At 43.3% G+C, this 27,559-nt stretch overlaps 5 protein-coding genes across 5 annotated transcripts; 1 reads left to right on the top strand and 4 right to left on the bottom strand.

The window, feature by feature from the left end:
• Positions 1-1,881: 1,881 nt before the first annotated feature.
• On the bottom strand, positions 1,882-4,282 carry stxbp6l (syntaxin binding protein 6 (amisyn), like; the record flags this gene model as incomplete). Its single annotated transcript, XM_083688817.1, has 5 exons — positions 1,882-2,060; positions 2,640-2,735; positions 2,945-3,221; positions 3,319-3,449; positions 4,129-4,282. 5 exons carry the CDS (start codon positions 4,280-4,282, stop codon positions 1,882-1,884), a joined length of 837 nt encoding a protein of 278 aa, XP_083544943.1.
• A 2,828-nt stretch (positions 4,283-7,110) lies between these two features.
• Positions 7,111-12,025, bottom strand: ddhd1b (DDHD domain containing 1b; the record flags this gene model as incomplete). The annotated part of the gene is made up of 13 exons (XM_083688816.1): positions 7,111-7,292; positions 7,493-7,735; positions 8,348-8,526; positions 8,612-8,676; positions 8,769-8,918; positions 9,033-9,108; positions 9,208-9,461; positions 9,577-9,683; positions 9,811-9,920; positions 10,095-10,242; positions 10,358-10,486; positions 10,855-11,031; positions 11,245-12,025. 13 exons carry the CDS (start codon positions 12,023-12,025, stop codon positions 7,111-7,113), a joined length of 2,601 nt encoding a protein of 866 aa, XP_083544942.1.
• Positions 12,026-12,440: 415 nt separating this feature from the next.
• On the top strand, positions 12,441-15,781 carry cgrrf1 (cell growth regulator with ring finger domain 1). Its single transcript, XM_083689103.1, has 6 exons — positions 12,441-12,627; positions 13,175-13,311; positions 13,555-13,732; positions 13,957-14,104; positions 14,284-14,391; positions 14,633-15,781. The coding sequence occupies exons 1-6, from the start codon at positions 12,524-12,526 to the stop codon at positions 14,984-14,986; spliced, it is 1,029 nt and encodes a 342-aa protein (XP_083545229.1). The 5' UTR covers positions 12,441-12,523; the 3' UTR covers positions 14,987-15,781.
• Positions 15,008-19,597, bottom strand: psmc6 (proteasome 26S subunit, ATPase 6). The gene is made up of 14 exons (XM_083689096.1): positions 19,504-19,597; positions 18,998-19,077; positions 18,751-18,790; positions 18,617-18,669; positions 18,437-18,504; positions 18,184-18,298; positions 17,994-18,081; positions 17,818-17,879; positions 17,586-17,709; positions 17,397-17,458; positions 17,149-17,269; positions 16,954-17,034; positions 16,763-16,834; positions 15,008-16,044 (listed from the first exon to the last, which is right to left on the bottom strand). Exons 1-14 carry the CDS (start codon positions 19,586-19,588, stop codon positions 15,926-15,928), a joined length of 1,170 nt encoding a protein of 389 aa, XP_083545222.1. The 5' UTR covers positions 19,589-19,597; the 3' UTR covers positions 15,008-15,925.
• A 5,427-nt stretch (positions 19,598-25,024) lies between these two features.
• Positions 25,025-27,133, bottom strand: ptger2b (prostaglandin E receptor 2b (subtype EP2)). The gene is made up of 2 exons (XM_083689099.1): positions 26,226-27,133; positions 25,025-25,722 (listed from the first exon to the last, which is right to left on the bottom strand). The coding sequence occupies exons 1-2, from the start codon at positions 27,021-27,023 to the stop codon at positions 25,405-25,407; spliced, it is 1,116 nt and encodes a 371-aa protein (XP_083545225.1). The 5' UTR covers positions 27,024-27,133; the 3' UTR covers positions 25,025-25,404.
• Between the last annotated feature and the right edge of the window lie 426 nt (positions 27,134-27,559).

Below are 27,559 nucleotides of genomic sequence, written 5' to 3'. Positions count from 1 at the left end.
CAGATCGAATTGTCACTAATCAATCAAGCCTCATTCTATCTGTACATCATAATAGTAAGGCTTCTATAAGATCTAAGGGAAGACTCCCCTCTGTTGTCATTTTGGCTCTAAGAGGTTCAGCATTAAGAGGGGCAAACACTGCCCCACCTGATTAAAGCATATCAATTAAGCCCTGTCCGTCCCCTAAACACACACACACAGCAGCAATTAACACACATTTGTTACCTAAAAGACCAATTCTGTAACAGCCATGAATACAGGCACAAGAACAGCATTCAACTCAATCTTCACCACGTCCTCCGACCTTCATCACCAACCCCTCATAACAGCGTTGCCTCTCTCTCTATGGCAGCCTTCCATGCCGACTCATTCACCTCCATAGACGAGCCCTGCTCTACTTGCCTGTACCCACTACTCCACTGGCACTCAACTCTCTTTGACATGGAACCATTTTCTAAACATAACATTTAAATAAAAAGGAAATGTATTACAGACGACAAACAACAGCACATACAGTATGACACAAGAGACGAGAGACAATTGACAGAGTGTGACACAAGAGACATCAGCAAGGACACTAAGGACGTTAATCTTGCATACAAAAAGCTTTGACAAAGACTAGGGACAGTAAGATTGAAGATGAAATATGAATATTACAAAACACTTTCGAACAGGGCTTATTGATTAATCAAAAGGTTTTGATACAAGCAGGGAAAGGGTACTGTAGGAATGGAGCAGTGAAAACAGTGAAAGAGAATTTGCATTAAAGTAACCCATGCAGTGTATTCATGTCTAATGAGGGCAAAGAACTCAATCCACACAGTGTACATTCAATCTGGAAAAAAACACTTCACCACTCGCATCATCCAGCACCAGGTGTTCCTCTTTCCCTACACCTACCCCAACGATACATGACGGCAATCACCTGAATGAGAGACACTTATCCCTTTGACATCATTCAGCTTTTCAATCAAGTTGGTTATTTCTAAAATGTTACAAGAACAATCGATAAAATTGGTACAATTATATTAAAATAAGGCCGCAAATGGCATTTTCATTGCGAGTTGCCTGATGGAATCTCTCTCTCCACTCATATCGTGTGTGCCCATTCACTGTGATAAATGCTCCGTGATTTAAGCAATGAGCAAAACCACAACTGGCATATTGACTTCCACTGTAGAGAGGACACCTGTGCAGTCTGAATATAAAGTCAGAAAATATCAAAACTAAAGTGCATCGGGTTTGCAACTTTTGACTCTGGGGATTACTAATATGACCCATACTAAAACATCTAAAAGCATGCAAAGATAAACAACTTTGAACATGCATGTAAATTATTCAAATAGGTTCTCTTGCCATCAAGGCAGAAGCTACCATGGAAGTGAATGAGTATTGGCAAACACACAGAGCACATCCTTGCCATTTGCCATCCAGTTAATCAGCTACAGCAGCTCAGGTCCTATCCTAGAGGTGAAAGGTTATTCTTTCAGTTTGCGTTCCACGACAGAGACGTCCTCTGCACCGCCCGTCTGTGACGGTTCTTAATTTCTGACAGTCAAGAAATCTGTCAATGTGCAGGCTGGTGACCCAGTCCTCCTCTCAGAAAATGAAGCCTATTCTTCACAGAGGAGTTCTAGCATGTCCACTGGGTCCAGGCGGTGCTTCACTCAGCGTTAGTAAGGATGTTATTATTATATATATTGTAGACACACTGTGGGGCCAAGGTCTCCACAGACAGGTCCAGAGAGATGCCTCTAAATTGAATGCTTCAGAGCCAACTGGAGGAGAAAAATATATAAAATCACTGTCAAACTCGTCTTGAGTCTGGAAAGACTGTGTGTGTGTGTGTGTGTGTGTGTGTGTGTGTGTGTGTCACATCTGTTATTTGGTGCAATGTTTCACCTTGTGAGCAGTGTCTGCAAACTGCTGGGCTCTGTGCAGCAGGTCGACGGTCTTGTCCTCAGCCCGACCCAGTCGCTCCCCACGCTCGCCCAGAGCCATGGTAGCCCTCTGCATTACATTACCCACACTGCCCCCTAGAGGTCTCTTGCCACGAGTACCTGCACAACACACAGGGACAGAGTACATCAAACACAAACACCTGGTCATTGATTAGTCCATGTGTAATATACTGTAGCTCTGGAGTGGGTAATTCGGTTGGAAAGACACATTCTATTACAAAGAGGGAATAAGAGACTACATTAAGGCAACAGAGCACACAGTTTGCCGCTGCTGCATTGTGTGTCTCTGCCCAGCTACTGCCTGGCACCTCTCCCACCCATTACAATCCCTCTGTCAGTGGGTTCAATGGGGAGCCGCGCTCCTTCACAGAGTCTCACAGCTCCGGCTGCTCAAGGCAAGCCTTTGTGTCCAAACTCTTTTTTTTGGTTGGTGTCAACCCTCCTGATAAAAACAAAGTCTCCTCTCATCTGACGGCCACATCACAGAAGAGCCATTCTCTACTGTGGCTGAGAGGTGTAACAGAGCACAATAAACAGAACCAAGCGCCTGAGAGAGGAAGCCGTAACAGAACTGACACGCCATCCGAAGGTAATCTCCCCTACGTCTTAGTCATACGAGTTAAAGTCATATAACAAGAGAAACAGTGTGAGTGCGCTGCTGAGTTTTGATTTGCTTACTTCCACTCTGAGGATGACCTTTTGGAACCATCACCTTCTTCATGCGGTTAAAGAAGACCTTGCAGCGGTAAATGACCAAATTCATGGTGCAGGCATCTGTTAGAATGACGACAAGGAGACAATTAGTACAATCTAACAAAATCTACATTCCCATACTGTATCTGTAGGCCAAAGTGAAACTACAGAATCTCAAATGCAATTGGACTCACCGTATGCTGTGGGAGGAGAGAGGCAAGCCCACTACCACCAGGTTGAAACAGTGTTTCTTGCATACTCAGTGCTTTACACCTCTACATTCCCCTTACCTCCTGTAAGTTTGGACTGACAGTTGACGAACTCAGTTCTCCTGGGTGGGGCTGGGGCCACAATGCTCTTCCGTCTACCTAGGCCCGCTGGACGTTTCTGGCCTCGCTGGTCCCCGGGGCTACCTTGGGCCTCTGTGACCTCTCTGGCCTCCTTGCCCTCCCAGTAGGTCTGACAGGCATGGTATATAATCTGGATGAAGATGCACTTCTCTGCTGCTGAGCTTGCCACCCACTGGTCAAAGGCGTTATCAAACACCAGATCAAACTCTGGGCAGTCCTGGGGGAGACACACAGTAGGGACCTGTCAATCTAAGGCAATGGGGTGGATACTTGACAGACAGCACAGTGTTGTTGGTAGAAGAGCCTGGGCTGACCTTGTTCGGGTTGACCCCGTTGACCTGTCGGAGCTGCTCCGCGGTCCACTGAGACCTTCTGATGAAGGAGGAGGAGTCACCAAACTGCTTGACCTTTGTGATGAGGAGCTGAGCTGGCCTCTCATTGGTCACTGGGAGATGATGAGGGGTCAGAGATGTGTCAATACTAAAAAAATAAGCACAACTCATACTGCCCACCAAGGAGGACGTAAACACTGCAGCTCTTCTGACAGCCAATGTTACAGTATAAAGGGGCTCTGCAGTTTGGGGATTGGCTCTCATCAACTTAAAGTGTGTTAAACTGTACACAGAGCGTCCAGAGCATCCAATAGCATCAGTGAGATACCTCACCATCCCAGAAAAGCAGATTGTATCATTCATCTTCCTCAGTTGTTTTTAGCTCACATGATATTTGGGATGTGCAGTGGGAAGGGGGGGGGGGCCTCAGCGTGTCAGCTGAGGACACCCATCATGTCAGTGGTGTTATTGGGTAGGGGTGTTTAGTCACTGACAGGGAACTGGAGCAGTGGAGAGTGAACAACACTGGGTGACTTCAACACAATAGCTACGATTGAATAAGTGTTTTACCATTTCCTGTGTTATCCTCTGGGACATGCACTCTGTGTGCATTTTGTGTTACTCCCAAATAAAAAATCAATCACTAAACACAACTAAATGTTTCCAACATGTGGTCAAAGCCTGCTTTAAGTATCCATGTCCTTTGACAACATTGCCACTGCTGTGCTCCCCTAAACAATGCTGCTATTCAATACAGAACAGAACAGTAGGATGTAAGAGACAATGGTTTACCTGACAGGCAGATGAATGTTGCATACTCTCCCTTTCCTCCAGTGGGCAGAAACGGAACCCGTTTCCTCTTTCTTCTCCTCACCTCAACAGCAACCAGCATCCTCTCATCTCGAGGGGCAAATACCTCCTTATTGATAGAAGACTGGATATTCATCGTGAATCTTGGAGCCAAGGTGATGGATTATCTAAAATGGGCAGAAAGATTAGTAGACAGAAATAGTTCCCCATGTAGGCCTACTTTGTGTAAAATGTTATCAGCATTACATTGAAAGACTTCTAACAAGACTTCTAACAAGCACCACAGTCAGTGACACACATGGACAGTGGCGCTTAACCCTAACGAAAAAAATTAATTAAGTAATGAATTTACTCTTTTCATCAGAATAAATTCATCAACTATGCACATGGAAATATTTGCAATAATCGAAGATAAGTGGCCATCAAATACTTCCTTCAAAGAAAGAGAATCTGTTTACAGGGTACTTTACCTGTTTTGCTGTATGACTGGCGCGTTACAGAAACAAGCGAGACTATTGGTTTGTTTACCAAACTATTCCATTGCCTAAACTGTGAGAATGAGAATGCTACGCCAATCTTCCGAGATCACTTGCGACCAAATCAATGTATAAATCCAAGAGATAATGAGCTGTGGCGAGTTCAGCGAATACACGGCACACCGCAACGGCGTGCCTTGCGGAGAAGGCGATTTTATCTGAGAAACCATCCTATTTGAATGAGTTTGTGGTCACGTGGGTCGGGGCTATTGTAGGGAGTTTCATCTAATTTCAATAATCACCAAAACGTTCATAATTTGAATGTTTCACTTGGTTTATCATCACTTTAAAACAAATCAATAAAGGTACGCACCTGCTGCAATATTCTCAGGACAGTGAAAATGACCGCTTCCTCCCTACAGTATTATTTAATGTGAAACAGTGTTCTGAAGCTCATTGATATGGGGTTCACTTTTATTTACTGATGGTATGAAATAAACTGAGACCATAGACAGAGCTGTAGAGATCTATTTTAATGAAAAACAAAAGGTTTACCATGGTAAAGCACCACGTCATTAATTTGAAGAGGGAACAGAACACCGAGGTTAAAAAGGGTGAGCATGACAGAAAAATACAGTGTCCTCTTGTGCATGGCAGTGGGTACAGATGAAGGGTAGACTACCCACAACACAATAACAATTCGATTTCCGTAGGGTACAGTACTTTCATTTTGCCTAGCACAGTATCTCTATGTCAAATAATCACAAGTTATGGCACAAGAATGGGTAGGTCTATGCTGTATCCTAAGGAAGGAGGAGGTATCATCTTTAATTAACTGAGTAGTGTAGTGACATGTAAACAAGGATATATGCAGAACTAACAATCATTGGTAAGTAGTCTGTCTCTGTAAGAGCAAAGGCGTTAGGATGATACATTAGCCTACTGAGGAGAATGAATGACAGTCAGTATTCAAAGGGAAGGCTCACAAACACATCTCATGAAACAAATTTGTAAAATAAAGTAAAAATGTATTCTAACAAATCCTGAGTTTAAAGAAAATATTTGCTAGACATAAATCTTGTTTAAAAACCTCTGGATGGCAAGTGTGATCCTTTCCTGGCTGATATTATGTCAATGTAAGTGTTATTCATTTGATAAAAACCTCAAAAAAAAAAAAAAATCAGGGGAAGAAACTCTCAGTGTGGCTTCAAATGAGCCTCTTCATGCTACTGTCCCCATTATACAGCAAGACAATCTTAAACAAAGCATATTCCCCTATATCTATGTACATACTGCATATCATGCTTCATTATGACCCAAATCATAATTGGTTTAACGTTCACTCCTTCAGAAATTAATCCAATGAAGTGTGAAAAAAATAACTATGGTATATTCTTCATATCTGCCCATTGTCACTCTATGGTTTTATAAGAAACATTTTGCATGGATTCTACATGCATGACTGACATGTACTGTAGTAACACATTTACTCATGTAAAACTATTAAGTCATGTGCAACATGTCAGTGTTAGTATAAATTGATAAACATAATTGTAGTGCTTTATGTCAGATCAAGACCAATCACAGTTGAACAAGCAATTCTGTGGTCTTCTTTCGATGGATATGTATTGGCCAAGTGAACAGCCCTGTCACTTGGTTATGAGAGTAGGAGAGAAACTAATATTTGGCCACTTATTAAAGTTGTGAACCCAAAAGAGTAAGCAACAATGTTCCATTTCTCCATAACCTCTTAATCTTGCAATTAGTGTAAACATGAGAACATGACACATCTATAAGATAATATATGACATATATTATCTTATGACTCCCCAAATGATAACAGTAGTTTAAGCAGTACAGTTAAGTCTTTATGGCTGCATTCTATTTTGTCTGTGTGTCCTACAGTTCACTTTCAGCCCCCCCCCCCCCCCCACCCAATCAACAGGTTTCAATAATATGATCAAATGGATGTAGATGAGTATTGACGCTTCATGCTGAGAGAGGATAGGCTTTAGCCATGGCTACAGTTTAAGGAGCGCTTGTCACAGACACACGTCCTAGATGCTTGACAGATGCATGGTCATAGAAACACAGTCATCATTTAGGGTCACAGGACCAGTCATTGTAATTGTTGGGCTGAGAGACAATATAGCCAATATAGCACAGGGTGGATAAGATCAGTGGTCAACATTGGGACATTGGGACCATAAGAGGAACAGTCATAGGGGGGGTAAGGGAACAGTCTTTGATAAGATGAGCGCCACGTGTCTGAAGAGTGGTTCTCTAATGCTGCTCCGTCTGGGTCTGGTGGTTACTAAGGTCAAGTCATGGTGAGCGTGCTGTGTAAACCGGGAGCCAGTGAAATGTGTTGAGTGAAATAGGGTGGGGATAAGAGTGTGTGTGTGTGTGTGTGTGTGTGTGTGTGTGTGTGTGTGTGTGTGTGTGTGTGTGTGTGTGTGTGTGTGTGTGTGTGTGTGTTGTATGTAGGCTATGACTCAGGGTTATCCTCCGTGGGCACAGACGTGTCTTCCTGTCTATACATGAAAGTGAGCAGAAACAGGGCAATGTCATGGGAGCACCAATAGGCTGTGTGAGAGGTCACTGCCGACCAATAGCGGCTCTCCACTAGGCCCTCTCGCAGTTCAAAGTCAATGCGCCTCTCCAACTCCACTGTAACACAAAGACAAAGAATGACAACAATGCCCACACACACTGTAGACACTAGCCATCCATAATGGGATAAAACACAAAGACAGTAAAGGCAATGGGGAAGCTTGCCTCAAAAAAAGGTTTTCGGTAGCAGTTCATTACCTGTTTAAAAAAGCAGTATGAAGTATGGAAATGTGCTTAGGTACGGACTGGAGACTTACATGAGGTGTTGTCCAAGATAGCAGAGGTGGACTGAGACATGGTGGGATCTACCTCCCTCCTCTCCTCTACCTTCTCCTCTCCCTCTGTAGGCCCGCCCTCCTCTCCTGACAGGGCATTCTCTACCTCAGATGCCCCACCATCCGAATCCGAAGGCTCCTCCTCCAACCCGCCAACCTGACCACTGGAGCGTGAGAAGCGGGAAAAGAAAATCCCTCCTATGCCCTTGCCGATACTGGCCGCACCTAGGGAGGCGAAGAATACAGGGGAACTAAAAGACAGACCCCACTATGCACATAGAATTACTCTTGTAAGAGCTCAGTGTACAGACATCACACCAAAAGTATGTACATAATTGCCATTGCCTTAGATGGTGGTCATATACTGTAAAATGTACTTTCGTCAAATATATCTCTGCATTAAGGAAACAGAGAGATCATGGGCCCTGTATTGTCAATCCATGAGACAGGGCATAATTACTCTCTATTGATTTGTTTAGGCTGTGCTGGCTATGCAGTGCTTGGCTTGCTGATACATCAGCTATGCAAGCTACTTCTGTTTCAGTTGGCTCAAATTAGGTCTTTCCTCAGGCCTAACACATACTCATTCCACTCTACAATACAACGTCACAAAATAAGGCAATTTCAGCAAAAATGACACACCTAAATACACCCTTGTTCGTTCAAAAACATGACAAAGTCCAAAACACAACATAGCCAAAGAGCAAAGTCCAAAGACCAGATAATACAATGACGAGTCCAGCAAAAAAAAAGTATCTTTGTCTGTTTCTCTCTTTCTCTCTCTCTCTCTTTCTGTATGCCCCTCTGGCTTCAGTCTTCCTTCCCTTCTTCCCTCACCCGCGAAGCTGGCCTTGCCCAGGTTTGTGATGGACTCTCCGTAGTGTCTGCGGGCCTGTGGGGGGGAGGTGCAGGGGCTGGGGATGCTCTCCGTATCGGACACAGACGCACTCTCCTTCAGTGGGTTCAGCAGCGTTGGACGGATCTGGTCGTATGGTGTTGGGCTGGTGGTGTCATACCTGCAATCCACAGTCAGGTTATACCCATGTTATCAACTCACTGAATGTAGGGCTTGATAGGTACTTTATTAAGGCCACTACTCACCAGTTTATTTGGATAGGTGAAATGTTACTGTAGTGCTTTAAGATGAGAGGCTCCAGTCTATATGCCTGTAAATACAGCCATAGGCATTATTAGGGAGTTAATTGTGACATTATTATTGACTGCCTGTAGGCTACTGTTTGCTGTTGGTTGGGCTCACCACTGGGTCAGTAGGATGAAAGATGTTGAAGAGACGTTGGCAGATGGATTTGGGTAAGATATGGTCCTGGGTTGCGTTGTTCCCAGGTCGGATCCCTCGCAATGCCAAGAACACGGCCAGGGGATTACCCATACAAAAGAAGTTCTCCACCTACAACAGATGAATGACAGAGAAACAGTCAAAGGACAGCAAAGGGTTAAGTCATGCCTAAATGTCAATCACTACAATCAAGGTGGAATGGGATAGAGAATTTGCCAACTTCACCTTAAATTTCAGGGCTGGTGCAGCTACAGATGAAGAGGTTTGCAAACCCTGAAACTGATCTTCCAAATCCCTCAACCTGCAAGCATTAATGCAATACAGAGATATTACACTCTACGATACGTAAATTCAACATACTTTTACCAAATGACAGTCGGAACTGACTGTTGAGTACTACCTGAGTCGTGTGAGTCGCAGTTGCTCCTGTAAGTGGTGCTCCTCATAGCTTGGCCATGCTTTTGTCTCCTCTGGCTCTGGTGCGTCCGGATGAACAAAGTGCACAGGGTCCCAGCCTGTCATGATGTCGAAGGTGATGACGCAGCCCAGGGAGTGACTGACAATGGACACCTTCCCACTCTCCTCAAACTCAGGGTTCCGCTTGCAGAAGAGTGTGTAGAGACGGTTCAACTCCAGGGTCAGACCTTTGGTGATCTACAGCCAAACAAACGCATCACAAACATTTGTGTGTGGGATTCGGAAATGCGAGTGTGTGTGTGTGCGTGTGTGTGTGTGTGTGTGCGTGAGAGAGAGAGATCTAAAGTCTCACCTCATCTCTGTACAGAGGACTGGAGTAGTACATTATGTCCATGGCACTGCTGTTCAGCATGTCTCTGAGTCCTCTCACTTTGTCTGGAGTGATGGAGTCCACTGTGTCTACAACCATCACAGACACATCCCATGTCATCAACAACAACGGGAATACACCAACTCCTCAGGAATATCCAATCCAATTACAGGTACATTCTCAGTCTACAGCACACACTAATAGCTGTGGTCATACCTCCATCCAGAGCCAGTTTGGACCTCCACTCCACAGGTAGGAACTCGACATGCTCTGTGGAACGATCCGAAAAATGCTTCTCCTCCATCTTTCGAGCGGCATCTCTCATCCTACAGACAAAGACAAAGACACAGACGAACACAGACGTAGACCCACAAAAACAAAAAATTGCATTAAAAATAAAGAAAATGCTTCACTTGCACCAATACATTTCAAACTCATCTGACATCCCCATGTTTCTCATTATGGAACAGAGTGCCCATGTGACTATGACTGTGACCCACATGCTTGTGTTCCTGATAATGCGTCCCTGATCCATCTTCTGGCCAATCCCGTGCACCACAAAGACGATGTGTGTTGTTTCCGGTGGGGTGTCCTCGGGGGCTGCCTCCTCCACATACCCCCGGTGGAGACGTGTACCACTGCTGGAGGCTGAGAAGAACAGAGGGCAATAACAGCTCACTCCACTACAAGACAGGAACACATCATTCTTTGAACATATCTCACAGAAGACTGCTGTTTCATATCGGTATATAAGGATACAAACCTTTGGAGAATCCTAGTTTCTGTGTGACACTGCGTGCTATCTTGGAGGTGGTGCAATCACTGTAGAGATACACCTCGTCCACACTGTGCCAATCCACATGGCTTCGGCTGAGTTTCAAACTGACGATTGCTGAAAGAGAGCGTTAATTAACAGGGACCTGTTGTGTTTAGTTAATGAATGAACATCTCCAGTGATTTTGTATAGGTCCCACTTGCAAATTCATACACGCAGTCCTCCTATCGTTTGTGTGTGTGTGTGTGTGTGTCTGTGTGTGTGTCCAGGGTATTCTATTCCTTGTATGAGAGACATGAGGTGAGTGTGTGAGCAGGTTTGTATGTGTATTCACTCTCAGGTGAGCTTATGAATGTCCCCCTGGTTTAGCTGATGTCAGCTCAAATGAGGTCACCTGACATGCTTTGTGACCCTGCCCTAAATACCATGGTTTGACACTACCACATCCCGCACACACACACGACCCCACAGTCCATCCACTTTACCATCCTTGCTGTCCACTGTGGTAGTTACCACCTCCGTCTCATAGGTGTCCCTCATCTGCTGCCCCCGGAAACGGGCCAAATGCTCCAGTTCGATGAGGTCACTCTCGTCCTCCTCCAGGGGAAGCCATGTGCCATCAATAAACCACTGTCCCCTCATCACAGGAATACGGTCCTGCTCTGTGGGAAGAGTGTTCGATTGTCGGTCATGTTGGTCCAGCATTATAGGAGTAGGCTTATCAGTTATGGTCTTATATATTTTAAACGGTTATAAATGCCACATTTAGATTTCTTAATGTGGTGACTATCAGCTTGTTATCAGCTTGGCTATCAGCGGACAAGACAAATGGCAGGTTAAGAGATTAAAATCATGTTAGTATTAAAAATACTCACGGTTCCAATACACAGGGTAGCACTCTTTCTCTTTCACATCGACTTCATAGAGACCCCCTCTTACACACACAGCCTCAACGTTGATACTTATGGAATCCAGATCCCTTTCATCCATCACTGATCCCCCGTCCCCTTCACTCCCCTGTTCTGCTGTCAGGGGCTCCGATTGAACAGCTCCCCCCTCAATATCCTCCGGTTGTATCTCGGACCCTGTGGCCGAACTACCAGTGTCCTCTGCCTCAGTGGGACCCCTGCGTTTGACCTTGTCGGGGTTTAATTCACATAATCTGCGGTAAATTACTTCAATTTTCAAAGAGTCATGTCCAACAAATGGCTTCCAGGTTCTCTTGTCCTCTTTGTAAAACCATCGCACTTCCTCCGGCCCCAGCTCAGTAACGACCTCACCGCGGTGCCTGGAACTATTGGAGCGGTTCCGCTTCTTTGTGGTTACATTTCCATCACTTTCAGTGTAGTTCAGGTCGCTTGTGATGTCCAAATACCCTGTTCCCGAGTCGGGATGAGGGTGATAGCCCGAATAAGCTTCTTCTACTAGGCCCAACATCATGCCGTCCTGAGATAACCGGTGACCGCCTCGCAGCATCGGCAGGTGTCTGTCCATGCCGGACTGGACTGATTCCATTCCCCCGTGTATAGTCTCACTAATCGGGTCCTCATAACAGGACACAAAGACATCATTTGCCATATCCCAGTCATTACTGCTGACAGAATTGTTATCCACGCTCTGTTGGCGGCTGTTCGGACTGTCCTTAAAATTGCTCATGACTTGACAAAAAAATAATATTGACCCTATGTAAAAAGGAGTGGGTACGTTCTAAACGTTCTTCTTCTCTGCGCTTCTTGTTTACCTGCTATCAGTCGGCTGTCATGGGTCCAGGACTAACGGTTGCAAAACCTTCCCCTTATTCACCGCTTTTGCCACCATCTGTACGGCGATTCTGTCCAGTCTTCCGCAGAACTGCCGAGCATGGGACTTCTTATAATTATTCATAAATATTTTCAGCGACCAATTTTTACCCTGCGGATAGATTTACCTGTTCACCTTTTCTATTCGCATGCCTATCTGTGGTTTGCTTACGAAAAAAAAAGGCTACAATGATACGTGCTCCTCCCAAATGCGTAAATAATGCGGATCAGGGAGATGTGTGCACGGGCCACCGTAGTTGAAAGACGGAAGTGCTTGTGATGGAAGATACGAATTTTGTGTAATCGACAGGTTTTTATCATATATTGCCGTGTTTACTTATAGACACGCTTAGAAATGGCTGCCGTGTTCCTAGTAATGTTGTATGAATATTCACCTCTGTTTTACATTAGTGTTATATCCTTATGTTTCGTTGTTACCGCCGCCATGGTCCTCGGCTGGTAGGTTCCTCATTGCTGGCTATATTGACAACAACATTGCCATTGAATAAACTGCTTATGTACTGTATACCTTCAAAGGCAGTTGGCCAAATAACTCGCTTACCCGGGTGTAAATTGCCTCTATTTGTCACTCAGTGAGAAATATTATATTGTTATTTTGACATTTTACTGCCAGGAAAGCTTATGTTTGCGCTTGTTATTGCAATATTAAAGGCGGCCAGAGGTGTTGCGCAATTTGACAGCCCGCGCGTCATTTGTGTTACATTATTTGACACATTTTCCACGTGCCATCCAAACTTATTATGTGCCATCTGAGTGCTTGACCCCGAAAACTGAAACAATAGTAACATTGCTTCAAATAATTCTGTATGAAAAACGAGTACACTTGAAGCTCAATAAGCATTAGGGCCCGTGTTGTGAAATGAATAACATGAACAAGTATTTGTAAAGTACAACACTTTAGTCTTTTGGTCATCATCAAAAAATGTATGTGGAATAACAAAATTGTCTGACTACTGACTGTTATTTTCCCCTTCACCTCCCTAAGGTTTGGTTTTGATGTCCCAGTCATTTTACGCAGTTCTGATGAGACAGAGTCTGTCTTACCTGTCCCAGAGAAGAGAATGGTTCAGGTGACCAATCCCTTTGCTCTGGACATAGGATCTAGGCCTGCCTCTGTGATGGGTGAGCACTTAACACACTCAGGTCCAGGTGTTGTTGTCAGACACAAGTTATTTTGTGACATACAGTGCAGTTTCTTATGTTTTCTAAATGGTTAACAAGGAACAATATGTACCAGTGTTGTAATCACATCAACTCCCGCGCTACAGGAAATCTTAATTCGGGACTGATGATCTTTCAAACATTGCATATGTTTTATAATTAAGGAAGATCACCCTATAACATGGTAACATTGTATTATTTTAGGTGGTGTGTCTCTTCAACCATGCTGCTTGGAGCCCTGTGTCCTCAGCTGTTTTTGGGGCTGTGGTGTTCAGGCCCTGCAGGGGGCGCTGCAAGCCCACCAACATGGCCCCAGGCTCAGCACACCCCAGCAGTTCCAGGAGACTCTGCATTTGCAGTACCACCACTGCCAGAGCTTTCAGTATCTTTTTTACTAAAGAATAGGATAAGCTTCTTCTGGGTCTTTGTAGGTAGTTGTATTAGTAGATGTGATGTTCCAATGTGAAAGGCCCTTGCTGGTATTACGTTTCTGACAGGTTTCATCAATGTATGCAACATGACATTTTTAGCTGTAGCACCGTGACGTGAGGATAGGTCAACCATTATGTTTCACCCATTGTTTTCACGCCTTAACCGAAACCTCAGAATTGGAGATGAGGACAGAGAGGAGCGTTTCACTGAGATGCCAGCTGATCTCGGCATCACCAATTTCGGGCTGTTGCCACGGGAACGCTACCCCCTAGTGGCCCTCCTTACACTGGCCAAGGCTGAAGCCAGGGACACGTATAACATTGTGAGTCAGACAACATTTGCAGCGTTATCCCTTTAAATCTGAAATCCAGGCACCTTAGTACATGTAATGGATTAGTCATCAATACCCCTCTAACTAAAGTGTGAGGGTAAGTAAGATGGCATGGTTAGACTCGGCGTGGATGGTGCCACGGTCATTATCTTCCATTGTTCCTCTTTCAGGTGGCTAGTGTCACTGTGGTTCATGTTCCTGATGACAAATACAACCTGTCTCCACGGATCCTGTTTCAGTATCTGCTCACAGCACAAGGGAACATGTATGAGTTAAAGGTACTGTACAATGAGAATACGCAAATCAGTCTTTATTGGGTAGCATTATATGGCGATATATCACAAGTACTATATGCGTTGACTTAACAAGTCCAAGTAATTGTGTTCCCCCATTGTGTTCACTGTACAGAGATGGTCTCATACTGGCAGTACACATTCTGCACACTAGCAAAACACTTCACATTCTGCTAAGACTAACATCCGGAAACATAATGTTGTTCTGTTATCTGTTTTTCCCCAGCCACTGTTTATGTCAGCAGAGAGCGGGGGACTGTCTGGGGTTATTGACCCTGCCCCCAGCGCAGATGCACCAGAACCACAGGACAGTGAACCCAGCAATGTGATAGAGCAGGAGCCAGGGATGGAGGAGGAAGTGGAGGAGGATTGGTCTGAGGGAAAAGGCAAAGACTGTGTGGTGTGTCAGAACGCGGCTGTCAACCGTGTCCTGCTGCCCTGTAGACATGCCTGTGTGTGTGATGGCTGTGTCTCCCGGTTTCAACACTGCCCCATATGCAGGGCTTTCGTATTAGAGTCCTTTGCTCTGTCCCAGCAGCCCTCTAGGGAGGAGGTGGAGGAAAAAGAGGAAGAAGAATGATCGTAGAATGTCAGTGTTATTAGTATTTATTTACTTGATAGGAATGTTACTCAATACAGACAGTATTATTTCAAGGGAATCAAAATGTTTATCATTGAAGGGATATATTTTACATTTCCAACTTTTTAAAGGGTATGTAAACATAGCAACCACATATTTTATCATGTTGATGAGTTTATAGAGAGAAGGAAATTATTCATTGAGCTGAGCTTTGAAACAATGTAGGTATGAGAAAATATAACCTTTTGTTTTAATGTCTAATGTAGAGAAAATATATTTATTGTCTGTACTGTATAGTAAGATATTTGCTTCAGGAATGACTGTTGGGGCCATCAAGTTGAACTTTATTTCTCCTGTTTTATAGAATCTGTATTTGTTCTGCATTCAGTCTTTAATTTGTTCTAGAGAGAAAGGGAGCCATTGCTTCTTTTATTTCCAATTTTAAAAAGTATTGCCCTGACAAGACTGAAAACAAACATTGCAGCATTACTGTGCGTGACGCAAGGGGCACTGTATAAAAAAACACAAACAGTGTTCATTGATCAACCTTTTAATGTGGCATATTTCCTTTGCACTTCTTTACAGGTACAGGTAGTCCAATGGCGAGAATATGTACTGTTTTTAATGATATACTAATCTTAGGGGCAGACAGTTTCCAGACTAAAAAACTAGGCACAGGGACATGAATTAATGTATTCCCATATTTATAATAGTTTGAGGTCACTTCTTGGCAACATTGTATAGAAATGGTATTCTATTATGAACAGACCCAAGATATATATTTTTTCCCCCAAATAAAGGAAGAGACGTTTTCGGCATCATACAAAAACAACATAGCAAAAAAGACTTTTCCTGGTGGTGGTCTCTAACACAGCAACAGCAAACCCTCCCTCAAATCCTTTTCATTTACACAGAAGTATAGATATATAGATATAAGTATTATAAAGGCTTGTAGTCAAGCTTGGATTCCAGCTTCTTTGAATCCGCCACCTTGCGCACTGCTTTCATGAAATCCTCTTGAGTGACGTACTCATGGTCAGCACGGATTGCAAACATACCTGGTAGACAGACACACAACACTTTTGACAACCTGAACATGTGTTAATGTGTTCTTGCATATACACTCACTGGCCATTTTATTAGGTACACCTGTTTAACTGCTCGTAAACGCAAATATCTAATTAGCCAATCACATGGCAGCAACTCAATGCATTTAGGCATCGTTTAAACGCCACAGTCTACCTGAGTATTGTTGCTGACCATGTCCATCCCTTTATGACAACAGTGTACCCATCTTCTGATGGCTACTTCCAGCAGGATAACGCGCCATGTCACAAAGCTCAAATCATCTCAAACTGGTTTCTTGAACATGACAATGAGTTCACTGTACTCCAATGGCCTCCACAGTCACCAGATCTCAATCCAATAGAGCACCTTTGGGATGTGGTGGAATGGGAGATTCGCATCATGGACAAATCTGCAGCAACTGCGTAATGCTATCATGTCAATATGGACCAAAATCTCTGAGGAATGTTTCCAGCATCTTGTTGAATCTATGCCACTTAGAATTAAGGCAGTTCTGAAGGCAAAAGGGGGTCCTGCCTGGTACTAGCAAGGTGTACCTAATAAAGTGGCCGGTGAGTGTATGTGCTATTTAGACACTTTTATCCAAAGCCACTTACATACAGTACAGTGAGTGCATACATTGTTGTATTTATGGTCCCAGAGGGAACTAGCAAATCACAAATATGGATAATGCGAAAGTCAGTCAGTTACCTGCTTCAGTGCACACGTTTCTCAAATCAGCTCCATTGAAACCGTCCGAAAGCTTCACGATTGCTTCATAATCTGAAAAGACAGAGCCAACAGCACCCGTTACAAGGAGCAGTATGTAATACCTACATATACAACACAATATCACACACACATGGATCTGGCAGCTGCCTCCATTATGAGTCTACACTGACCTATTTCTCCGTGTTTGGTGATAGGACCAGCGTGGATCTTCAGGATGTCCAGACGAGCCTGTTCATTGGGCAGCTCAATGTCTGTTGAAACAGGAGAGAGGATATCAAGTTCATCAGTTCATAGACATTCGGTTTGTTACTGCTTGGATGTGATTAGAAACAGGGAATGATGATGAGGAAGTAGAAAGAACATACGGATCTTGCGGTCCAGCCTGCCAGGACGCAGTAGGGCAGGGTCCAGGGTGTCTGGCCGGTTGGTGGCCATGATCATCTTTACTCTGTGCAGGGTGTCAAAGCCATCCATTTGGTTCAGCAGCTGAGTGACCAGAGAGACAGATTAGTCAACAGGTAACTCAGGAAAGGATTATCTGCCATGGATCCTAATAACCTAAACACCTTCCAGTAAACCCTTGATTAACATGCTGAACAGTCAAAGATGTTACCTCCATCAGTGTCCTCTGGATCTCTCTGTCTGCAGATGTTCCCTCAGAGAAACGACGGCCACCTTAAAGCGAAGCATAAGGCAAACTTACAACACATTCAAAAGTCCCATTAAAGGCAGGCAGTGCTGAGGAATGTGAGATGGTTTCACTGGTCGCGCAGAGAGGAGTGTCAGGGCCCAGCATACTCACCGATGGCGTCAATCTCGTCCATGAAGATGATGCACGGCTGATGGTCCCTGGCATAGTTGAACATTTCTCTGATCAACCTGGCACTCTCTCCTATGTACTTATCCACAATAGAGCTGGACACAACCTGCAATGGGCAAGGCAAACAAGACAGGAAGCCGTGTCAGTGTCATCGCCGACAGCCATCTGGTTCAGAGTCCACAGACCAGTGAAACTAAAGAAGTGAGCAATTCACCTTCAGGAAATTGCAGTCTAGCTGACTGGCCACAGCTCTGGCAAGAAGGGTCTTCCCTGTGCCTAAATGAAAAATTGGGAGATAAATAAATAAATAAACTGTCAAGTTCTCTCACACACATGAAGATTGAGCTCTGTGGCTAAAGTCTGCACACTGCAATCTGGCTGCTGACTCACCTGGAGGTCCATAGAGAAGACAACCCTTTGGGGGAATGATCCCCACCCTCAGGAAGAGTTCAGGATTGGTCAGGGGCAGCTCAATCACCTGACGCAAAACATGAGAATGTCATATAACAACTGTCTCTCAATCTCTGATTTCATGTAACATAACCTTATCTGTATAAACAAAAAAATGTTTTAAATGTACCTCTCTCAGCTCACGAATCTGTTCGGACAAGCCCCCGATCTCTGAGTATGAGACACTGCCTGGGTCTTCATGGGACATGTTGTATACCAGAGGGTCTACCTCCCTGGGCAGGTACCTGAGGGGTAAGGGACACATAACCAGCTTCAGGACAACATTTACACATGTCTGAAAGACAGTACATACTGACAACTGAAGGAAGCACACTGATGTCAACAGAAGAAACAGTTATGTCTGATAAGTGCCTGCTGCCTACCTCATAATGGTGAGGGTGGTCATGTCCAGCGCCACTCTGGTGCCAGGTTTGAGCTGTGATTTGTCCAACTGTGGTGGGAATCACAAATACATGAGCTCAATGTCAGTCATGGAAAAATAACTCACATAGAGACCCAGAAGGTATAGACTGTTGAGGGCAAGATCAAGGCTCGGGACTTACCTGTCTGCGACAGCCGACAACATAGCGAGGTCCATTGGTTGCCTTGACAATGACTAACGAGAGGTAGGAAAAATGAGCATGGCATAACACAAATGCACATACAGGTTGTTCCAGTCAATTACAATACAACTTACATTTTTCCTCTGTCAGCTGTTTGAGTACTTCACCAACAATCTAAACGAAATAGAAAGTCACAATAAACATTTCAGCAATTGTTTCTTAATACCTATATGCAAATTAATAAGTACTTTTCTATTCACCACATCATTGCAATTCGCCACGAATGACTGAAGGGAAATATGTACAGTCAGTGCTACATGGAAATTAATGTTTGCAGTACATTGGCCATTAGGCCGACATCTTGTATATAATCAATATTACCTGACCAACACTTTGCAGGGCCTTCAGGTCATTTTCAGATTTTTCATACTGCTTTGTCTGTTCTTTGAGCTGTTCCCGCACTAGAGACATAGGAGGAATGAAATCAGCATCAGGATGAGTTGGGGTTTGTTGCTGTATCAAAGCTAGCTTTTTAAAACAATAAGAAACATGTAATTAATAGAAATCAACTATGCTATCAACTGGCACTGCTGATTGGAAAGCTTAATAGCAAAAACATGATTGGAGCCAAATAACTCACGAGGTTGATCAATAGCAAGCAAACTGTTCTGAAGGGATAGTTAGCTGTTTTGACTATCCAGCTAACGTTAGCCGGTTGTCAAGACCATTCATTTCTATAGCCGTGTCTACTGCATGACAAAGCGACTTAGCTTGCTGGCTAGCCAACGATCAAGAAAACTGGCTGTGTTGTCCACTTGATCTTGAAATTCAGCCCTCTGGCCTGCTCTTCTAACATGTCGACGACTTCGAAGCTAAACAATACTTACACTCTTTCAGACGTCCATCAATTTCTTTATGTTCAAGTAATTTTTTCCTGTAATCTTGCAGCCCCTTTTCTCTGGTGTCGGCCATGATGCTCCACTGAATTATGGGAACAGTAGTTACGTCAGAAGGTGATGTGTTTTGTTTTGTTTTGGTCACCCCCTGTCTGTCAGATTCAATTTGGTTTGATCATAAAATTATTTGAATAATTTATCTTCTGCTATATCCATAATTTCAGTGGACACACCTGACTGAGACGCATATTATGATTGGGCTCAGGTTGTTCATGCAATTTGTATGCTTTGCCACTTGGGAGCAGTGCCTCCCTATTTCTATTCAATGTATTCTGTTAGTCTCTGTTAATAGACAAGGAATATGCAGGATGTGTTGACAGGAAGTGTGTTTTTAAGAGTAATCTATATTGTGGTAAATGGCTTACGTTGCATCCCAAAGCAGCTTCATGATTACTAGTTATGATATCATCAATATGATGATGCAGCACATGTTATATTACTCAACTTTTGGAATTATGATTAATTAGTATTTCATTAATGATTGTCAATCATGTTATACCCTTGTTCATCACATTTGATTACATATTATAACAGTGATATTTCCATGCACTTTAGATCCTCTGTATGAATATAATAATGTATTCAAAATGTATTCATTTATTTATCTGTAAAACGTTTCTGATGCTTGCAGATGACATACTATTGATTGCATCTGTATATCATTCAAGTAAAAAAAGTTGATTAATATTGGTGTTAAATTGACTTAATTGATTGTGATAACATCAATTAATGTTCTGAATGAAATCATTCATTTTAGAATATTCTTTAAAATGCATGATAACACTTGGAAGGCAATGGTGACATCATAATCCATCATCAATTACGTTTTGTCTTAGATACTGTACCTCTTAAAACCACAATTTATAGAGGGGGAACACTATCTGACAAGGGAACACATACTAACAAGACAATGGTCACTAAATATTTCCCCTTGATTTAAAACACATGTGAATCATTCTTACAAAATATGTCTGGAGAGAAAAATGAGCTTGTGGTTTGCCTTCGATGACTTTTTATACCCAATGGATGTGGTGAGATAGTTAAAATATTTTACAGTTGTGTTGTGTTGTCTGGCCATATTTGGCGGTGCCCATGAGTAGAGAGTTCTCATAATGTGGCCTGTCCTGTATGCCTTCTGTTAGCTTCCAGGATCAGCCCTCTCTCTTTTTTGGAAACAATTAAGAGACAGTACAAGAGAGACCCCATTGAGATTGACAATTCTTTAAAAAAAACAATACTAAGTAGTCGAAACAACAATACAATTATACGTATAAATGGTTTGTGTTTGATTATTTCTGGGACTGAGACAAGGATGAAGCTACTTGAATCAGTCTGATGATGTTCTTAGTGGAAGGTCAAAAACACTTGGATCACTTCCATAGCAAGATCTTGTAAAGTCCACATGCGTGCCAGAGCCAGCAGAGTGTTTCGAATCATTCTCACATGTAAACACTTGACTGAGTGGATTGTAGCAGGGGAAGTCAGTACACAATTCACCCCAGGCCTTGTTCTCATCAATTATCTCCTCCCCATCATTTAGCCTGGGAAAGGCTTATAAACCACTTCACCCAAAGGAGACAAGATGCAGCTGTAGTCTCATTTGCATCCCTCCTCTACAGTAGTAACTGGTTTGATGTTCCATGTTTCTCCTCACCTTAGGGAAGGGATTTTCTACCTGAGGTTGAGGGTTGTTGGGTGTGTGGTCCTCCTCAAAGCTAAGGTTGTGGGTTTGATTCCCGCTGGGACCATATATACTGATGTATGCACTCACTGCAAATGTGAGTTGCTTTGGATAAAGGTGTCAGCTAAATGGCATATATATATTATGGTCAGAGAAGAGCTGGTCTATGTTATGGGTGTAATGCAAATCCACGGTGCCTGAATGAGGTAACACTGGAAGTTTAATAGCATTCAATCTGAATCAAAAATCTCAGTTGTAGTTAGTTCCATTTCTACATTCAACACATTTGGTATGGCACCCTTAAAAAATACTATTTACATTCCGGCAAATATATGACCTACAGTAGGCCTATGTCATACCAGTTCTCCAGTGTCCTTTAAGGTTGTATGGCATGGTATGGTATGGTATTGCATGCATAATGGCTATTTGTGGACTGAAATATGCCCAACAGTGATTAATGGCTGCTAGAGAGTATGAGGAATGTCACAGACACAAACTGTATGTTCAAGCACATGAGAAGGACACCCACCCAAAAAGCCCAATAGTTTACACAAAGAGATCTGCTTTTTTACATTTTACATTTATGGCATTTAGCAGACGCCTTTATCCAAAGCGACTTACAACAAATACATTTGTTTAAGTAAGTGAATCATCTATCCAACAGTCATCATAAGACAAAGTAATCAATGCTCATACCAGGGGCCATTGGCAGTCATAATGCCAGAAGCTTTTTTTTTTTTAATTTATTTATTTATTTATTTATTTATTAACAGGAGAGAACTCGTACAGGGGGGTAGTGGGGGTGAAGAGGTCTCTAGGGTATGGGGTAGGGCTAGTACAGGGGGGGTAGTGGGGGTAAAGAGGTCTTATATTTGTCTACACCTGTATTTGTCTGTGAGAATCTCTCTTATTTCCTTGGACCAGACATTCAGCCTCATGGACTTCGATCTGTACCTGGGTGTGTAGCTGGCTGACGGGCAGGCCCTGGTCCTGGCTGTGCCTGGGTGTGTAGCTGGCTGACGGGCAGGCCCTGGTCCTGGCTGTGCCTGGGTGTGTAGCTGGCTGACGGGCAGGCCCTGGTCCTGGATGTACCCTGTTAAAGTGACTTTAACAGGGCAGTGAGGCAGCATCTCCTCCAGTAGGATGTGCACCAGCTCAGGGTTCTGGATCCTGGGTAGAGAGGACACGTCCAGCCACCGGAGCCCCCTCAGGTTCTGCAGCGCAGCCAGGCTCCCACAGTAATGCAGGGACAGTGGGAGATAACCAGTTTTTCCAGAGTGTCCTGGTACACATGCAGGCAGGATAGGAACCAGTCATCCACCTCTGCACACCCCTTCACTGAGAGAGAACGCAGCCCTGTTTTGCCTTATCATGTGAACATCAGGAGATAATGTTCCAATAAATGCATTCTGAAAGCTACAGCACCAAAGCACACAACCATCTTCATTACATGACCAAAGCCAAGCACTCTGTCAGCTGCCATGTTGCATTAGCGCACTACTGGTGAGGTCTAAATGGAAAATGCATCAAGCAGCACTTCATGGGAATGTTATTGTCTAAAGAGTCAAAGTGGACACTGGGTAGTCATCTACCCTCCAAAGGCAGTTGGGGAGTAATAATAAACCCTCACAGAGGGATTCCATGGTAATCAGGACAACCAACTACTGCACAGTCCCAAACTCAACATACTTTGTGTAAGCCCAGGGATCAAGATCCTACTTTTATACTTCAATGGTGCAGCATGTGTTGTGTCTGTGTTCAACCGCATTGTTTTAAATAAATACACAGATTTAGACATAATGTACCAGCTGAAATGTTAGGACTTCATAGTGACACTCTCTGTCCTGTGAAAGTACAACTTTAATTATCCCCCAGGGATGCTGCCTTGGCACAGTTTTGGTGTCTGTATTTACAGAATGCTATGTTATCTCAGCTTTTTCCAGGGAGGGGAGCATGAAAGAATGTAAACCATGAATTCAAGACCAAGACCACAGCTAAGAATAATTTTCTGGTCATTATGAGCTTGTTCATGAGGTATACATTAGTATGTACTGTCATGTTCTGCGCTGTATTGCAATGTCTTTACTTTCTCCCTGCTGTGGTTGTTTGTCCCTTGTTATCCTCAAGAGGTGCAGAACGTTCTGTGAGCTGTTTGTGTCCTAACATCTTTCTGTTCTGAATAGAAAAGTGTTCTATGGTCCAAGTCTGTTTGTACTGTGTGGATTATCGTCCAAGTCTATGTTTATCTGTGTTAGGTGCAACAAAACACCATCTGGTTGTGTGATGGCTACTATATGAAGTCTTATCTGGATTTGCTGCTGTTGTACATACAGTATGTTGACACACGCAGTGAGTCCAGTATGTGATCTGGGGACTTGTTGGTCTAATTGCTTGAATTTTCATTCTGCCTTTAAATCTGGATCGAATACCTGTACATGTTCATTTGTATGGTCTATGGATACCAAATGTAATCTGGGCACACATTTCTTCTTGGCCGTCAACCCAAAAACAGTTGAACAATTGCCTCTCATACAAAGAGCATCTGTTTCCTGACCTGTTCAAAATCTGGCCTGTGCCAAGATCTCAGATCAATGCCATACTGATACAATCACGATGCAAGTGTTTCTTCCCAAACATTCATATAACGCTGGACTAAGAATACCCAGCAAACAATGAAAACATCCAACCCACCTTCTAGTGCCCAATGCCAGCTGAGCTGAGTAAGTAAGGACAATGGACTGAACGGTTTTCTCCATAAATGGAAAATAAGATCAAACATATAAATAACACTAGAGTTGGGGATTATCTGCCACTGGATCTACCCACTCAAACACACTGTATCTGTCTTATTCCATCCCTAAAGCAATGATACTCTAATAAACAACAGTTCCATTTCAGTCCAAAATAGTATCAGCCAGATCGCTGCCTGGGGGATCCCTGCTGGTCTTATAAACATGTTAAAATCAGAGATAAATAACAAGACAGGCCAGATGGGATCTGAAAGCACTTAGCCTTTGATGGGCCTATGCCTTTCTTTTTGTTCTTTCTAAGACAACTGTTAACTATATCAGGAAAGAATGACACATACAGGAAACACTGTGTCAGCAGTGGGTTTGATGTTCACAATACTGTACATTGATGAGGGCAAGAGCACTTGAAACCATGTTAAACCATTGTATCCTACTCTAAGGGTGTATGTCATAGGACATTTCAAACCCTTTGTTTGGCTATTAACAGGAAAAATCTCAAGTCAAAAAAAAGAAACCTAGCATCCTCTCATTACAGGCAATTTGGGAATCATTGAAAATGCCAAGCAGGGCTGAATGTCACACTGGACTGTCTCTTAACAGGCTCAGATATAGTCATTAGGGCCTGCCTGCTTTACAGTACTGTATGCAGTAGGTGACCTGTCTGTCCTCACAGTCATGTCTGGTATGGGTTTGAATGTATGGCACATGTATAATATATGTATATGCCATTTAGCTGACGCTTTTATCTAAAGCTACTTACATTGCAGTGAGTGCATACATTTTTCAGTATATATGGTCCCAGTGGGAATCAAACCCACAACCTTGGCATTGTTAATGCCATGAACTACCAACTGAGCCACAGAGGACCACAACAGAGAGTCTTTCAATGTCTTTTTAACTAACTTCTACCATGTACATGTACAGTCACATGCCGGCCTATGGCTGACATCACAGATCGTTCGTGACCTTTTCCAGACTGCTGATGTCAGCTGTGTTTGCGTTATGGGGCTGTTACAACAGATAGTGGATTAGATTTGAATGCAGATTTAATGTAAACATTCAACATTCAAATACATCAAAAATAAAAAACAATTCATCCACGTTATATGTGATCCAATCTCAAATCCTGTTGAGATTAGGTAATAGAAAAGTAAATCCATTCATCTATAATGTGGTAAAAACAGATGACAGTCCAACCAAAAGACCTAATCATCAAGCCATTAATGTAAAAAAATAAATCAACGGAATAAATAAATAGTCACACTGCTAATGAATGCATTTTCAAAATGCAAGTCTGTTCCAAAATCCATCTAGTCCGTAGAAGTTGTTAACAGTGCCACAGGAGTCTGATGTCTGGATATCTGACAAATGACTTCCTGTGTCATCTGGCTCCTACTGAGGTCAATGGACCCCATAAACCTGTTGCAGAGGGTCATGGCACCCAAGACTGTCTCTATTTCCGGTCCACTCTGTGGTTCTTTGCTCCATGGGTGGGCTTGGCTGGACAAGCTTTGGTTGAATGGGGATAGCCTTCTCTTGTGGCAATGTAGGCTTCTGGGGCCTACAGAGCTTCCTCCACAAAAAACGCAGCACTGAGGGGCTGAGGATGATGAAGACCCAGGGGTCGATGATGGAGTTGAAGGACAACAGGCGAAGGGCAAAAAGATCAGCAGCAGGGTATTCTTTTGTCCTGCCTGTGAAGTTGACATATACACGAAGCTACAGGGAGACACAAAGTCAAAGGCGTCAACAAAACGTTTTTATCATTTGTTTTGATCCATTTGATCAGTAAATATTGGAGTTGTGGTTATAGTTTAAAAGGTGTAGGAACACAGAATATGAAAATGGATTATAACACATTTTCCATCCATTGTATTCAAAGGCCATCTTTGTCAATAGCCTTGCTTTTAGAGTTTAAGTGACATTTTCTGAATTTTACAGGAGAGCAAAAACAAAACTTTGATTCTGTAAAGATCGTATTATGATGAGTCTTTGTTTATACACTCTATTCAATGCAGTTAATGATCTCAGTCAGCTCCTTTTACCACTTGATGGATTTTATCAAGAGCTTTCTATTGATATAAAAAAACAACTAATTTTAGACCTTTTTTGGTATAAATCGGTGTTACGTAGTAAGTGGAAGTTGTGGCCTATGTCTCAAGACATCAGCATGTTGACCAACATGCTGATGCAAATACTCTTACAAATGCAAATACTCTTACCACCAAAGGAAACGAGAAAATGACAAAAGCCACCGTTATGAAGCCCAAAAGCAGAAGATGCTCCACTTCCTCCGTCATAGAGAAGGATCTTCGGTACATCCTTGACTGGCGCATGACTCCCCCGCGGTGCGCTTTGTGTCTCCGGTGCATCGAAATCAAGTGGCAAATGACCGATACGTTACAAAACACAGTGCACAAAGTCATAAAGAGCGTTAAGGACGCGTATAGACCGGCGTACACTTTGCCTTTGTGATCCATAGGGCTCATGTCAATGAAGCACCACGTTCCTGGACAATATTGTACGAACTCGCCAACGCCCAAGAAAGGAGTCACGCAGAATAAGACGCAGACCAGGTAGATGACTGGAATGGTGATGTAGCCACAGCGCTTGCTCAGGTGCCGCTCGTAAAAGTACGGGCGTCCGATGGAGAGGTATCGCTCCAGAGCCATGGCGCACAGAATGGCCAAAGTGGCGAGGCTTAAAAAAGTCATGCTGAACCCAAAGTATGCGCACACTGCTCCGCCGTCGCTCATACCCACCAATGTCTTGTTGTGGGTATAAGAGGCTAGAACAAGAGGACTGACAGAGATGGTACCCAGTAAATCCGTCATGACAAGCGCCGTCACCAGTATGTGGAACAGCGATGGACTTTGCCTCCTGCGCCGCATCTCCAATAGGGCCAATGCGATCAGATTGCCCAGAACTCCAAGAGAAAACATAACCGCGGACGCAGTGGGCTGCCCGTCCTCCACAGTTAGACTGCGATGGCAGTTGTGATCACAAATCGTAGATTCCATAAGAACTAAGCTTATAACCACTAAAAGCGCATATGGACTGACAACTGACTATGCGCATGGACTTGGCCAGTTTTCATGCACACTAGAGCACAGGATTTTGAAATGTCCGCGTCAAAGAATCTCCCATGCTGTCTCGATATGAGAACCACGCTGAAACACGCACAAAAAAGTTTTTGGTAAGCAACCACGCTGAAGCGGATGTGATGCCGTCACTCTCCTCTTCGCCCTAAGCTTAACTTTGACCGATACACGAGTGAGTCACGGATTTACTCAAACGTCGACGAGTGGAATTAGGTAACTTAGGACAGTTTCAATTCAATAGACATGATGAGAAACATTACAAGTGTTTGTCAATTATCCTCAACATATTAGGCTATGGTATAATTAAGTAACTCTTTATTTTCTAGCCCCCTAATTACATGAAAACTAATTCGGCCTGTGATTAACTGGGCGTTACTTAGGGATGCGTTTTATTTGAACAAATGCCAGAATTATTTACAAGACGTTAACAGTTTGTAACCTATACTTACCAAATA

Source organism: Argentina silus (assembly GCF_951799395.1).
Source record: "Argentina silus genome assembly, chromosome: 17".
Lineage (NCBI taxonomy): Eukaryota > Metazoa > Chordata > Actinopteri > Argentiniformes > Argentinidae > Argentina > Argentina silus.
The sequence above is the reverse complement of the archived record's forward strand: the minus strand, read 5'-3'. Positions and strand labels throughout refer to the sequence as shown.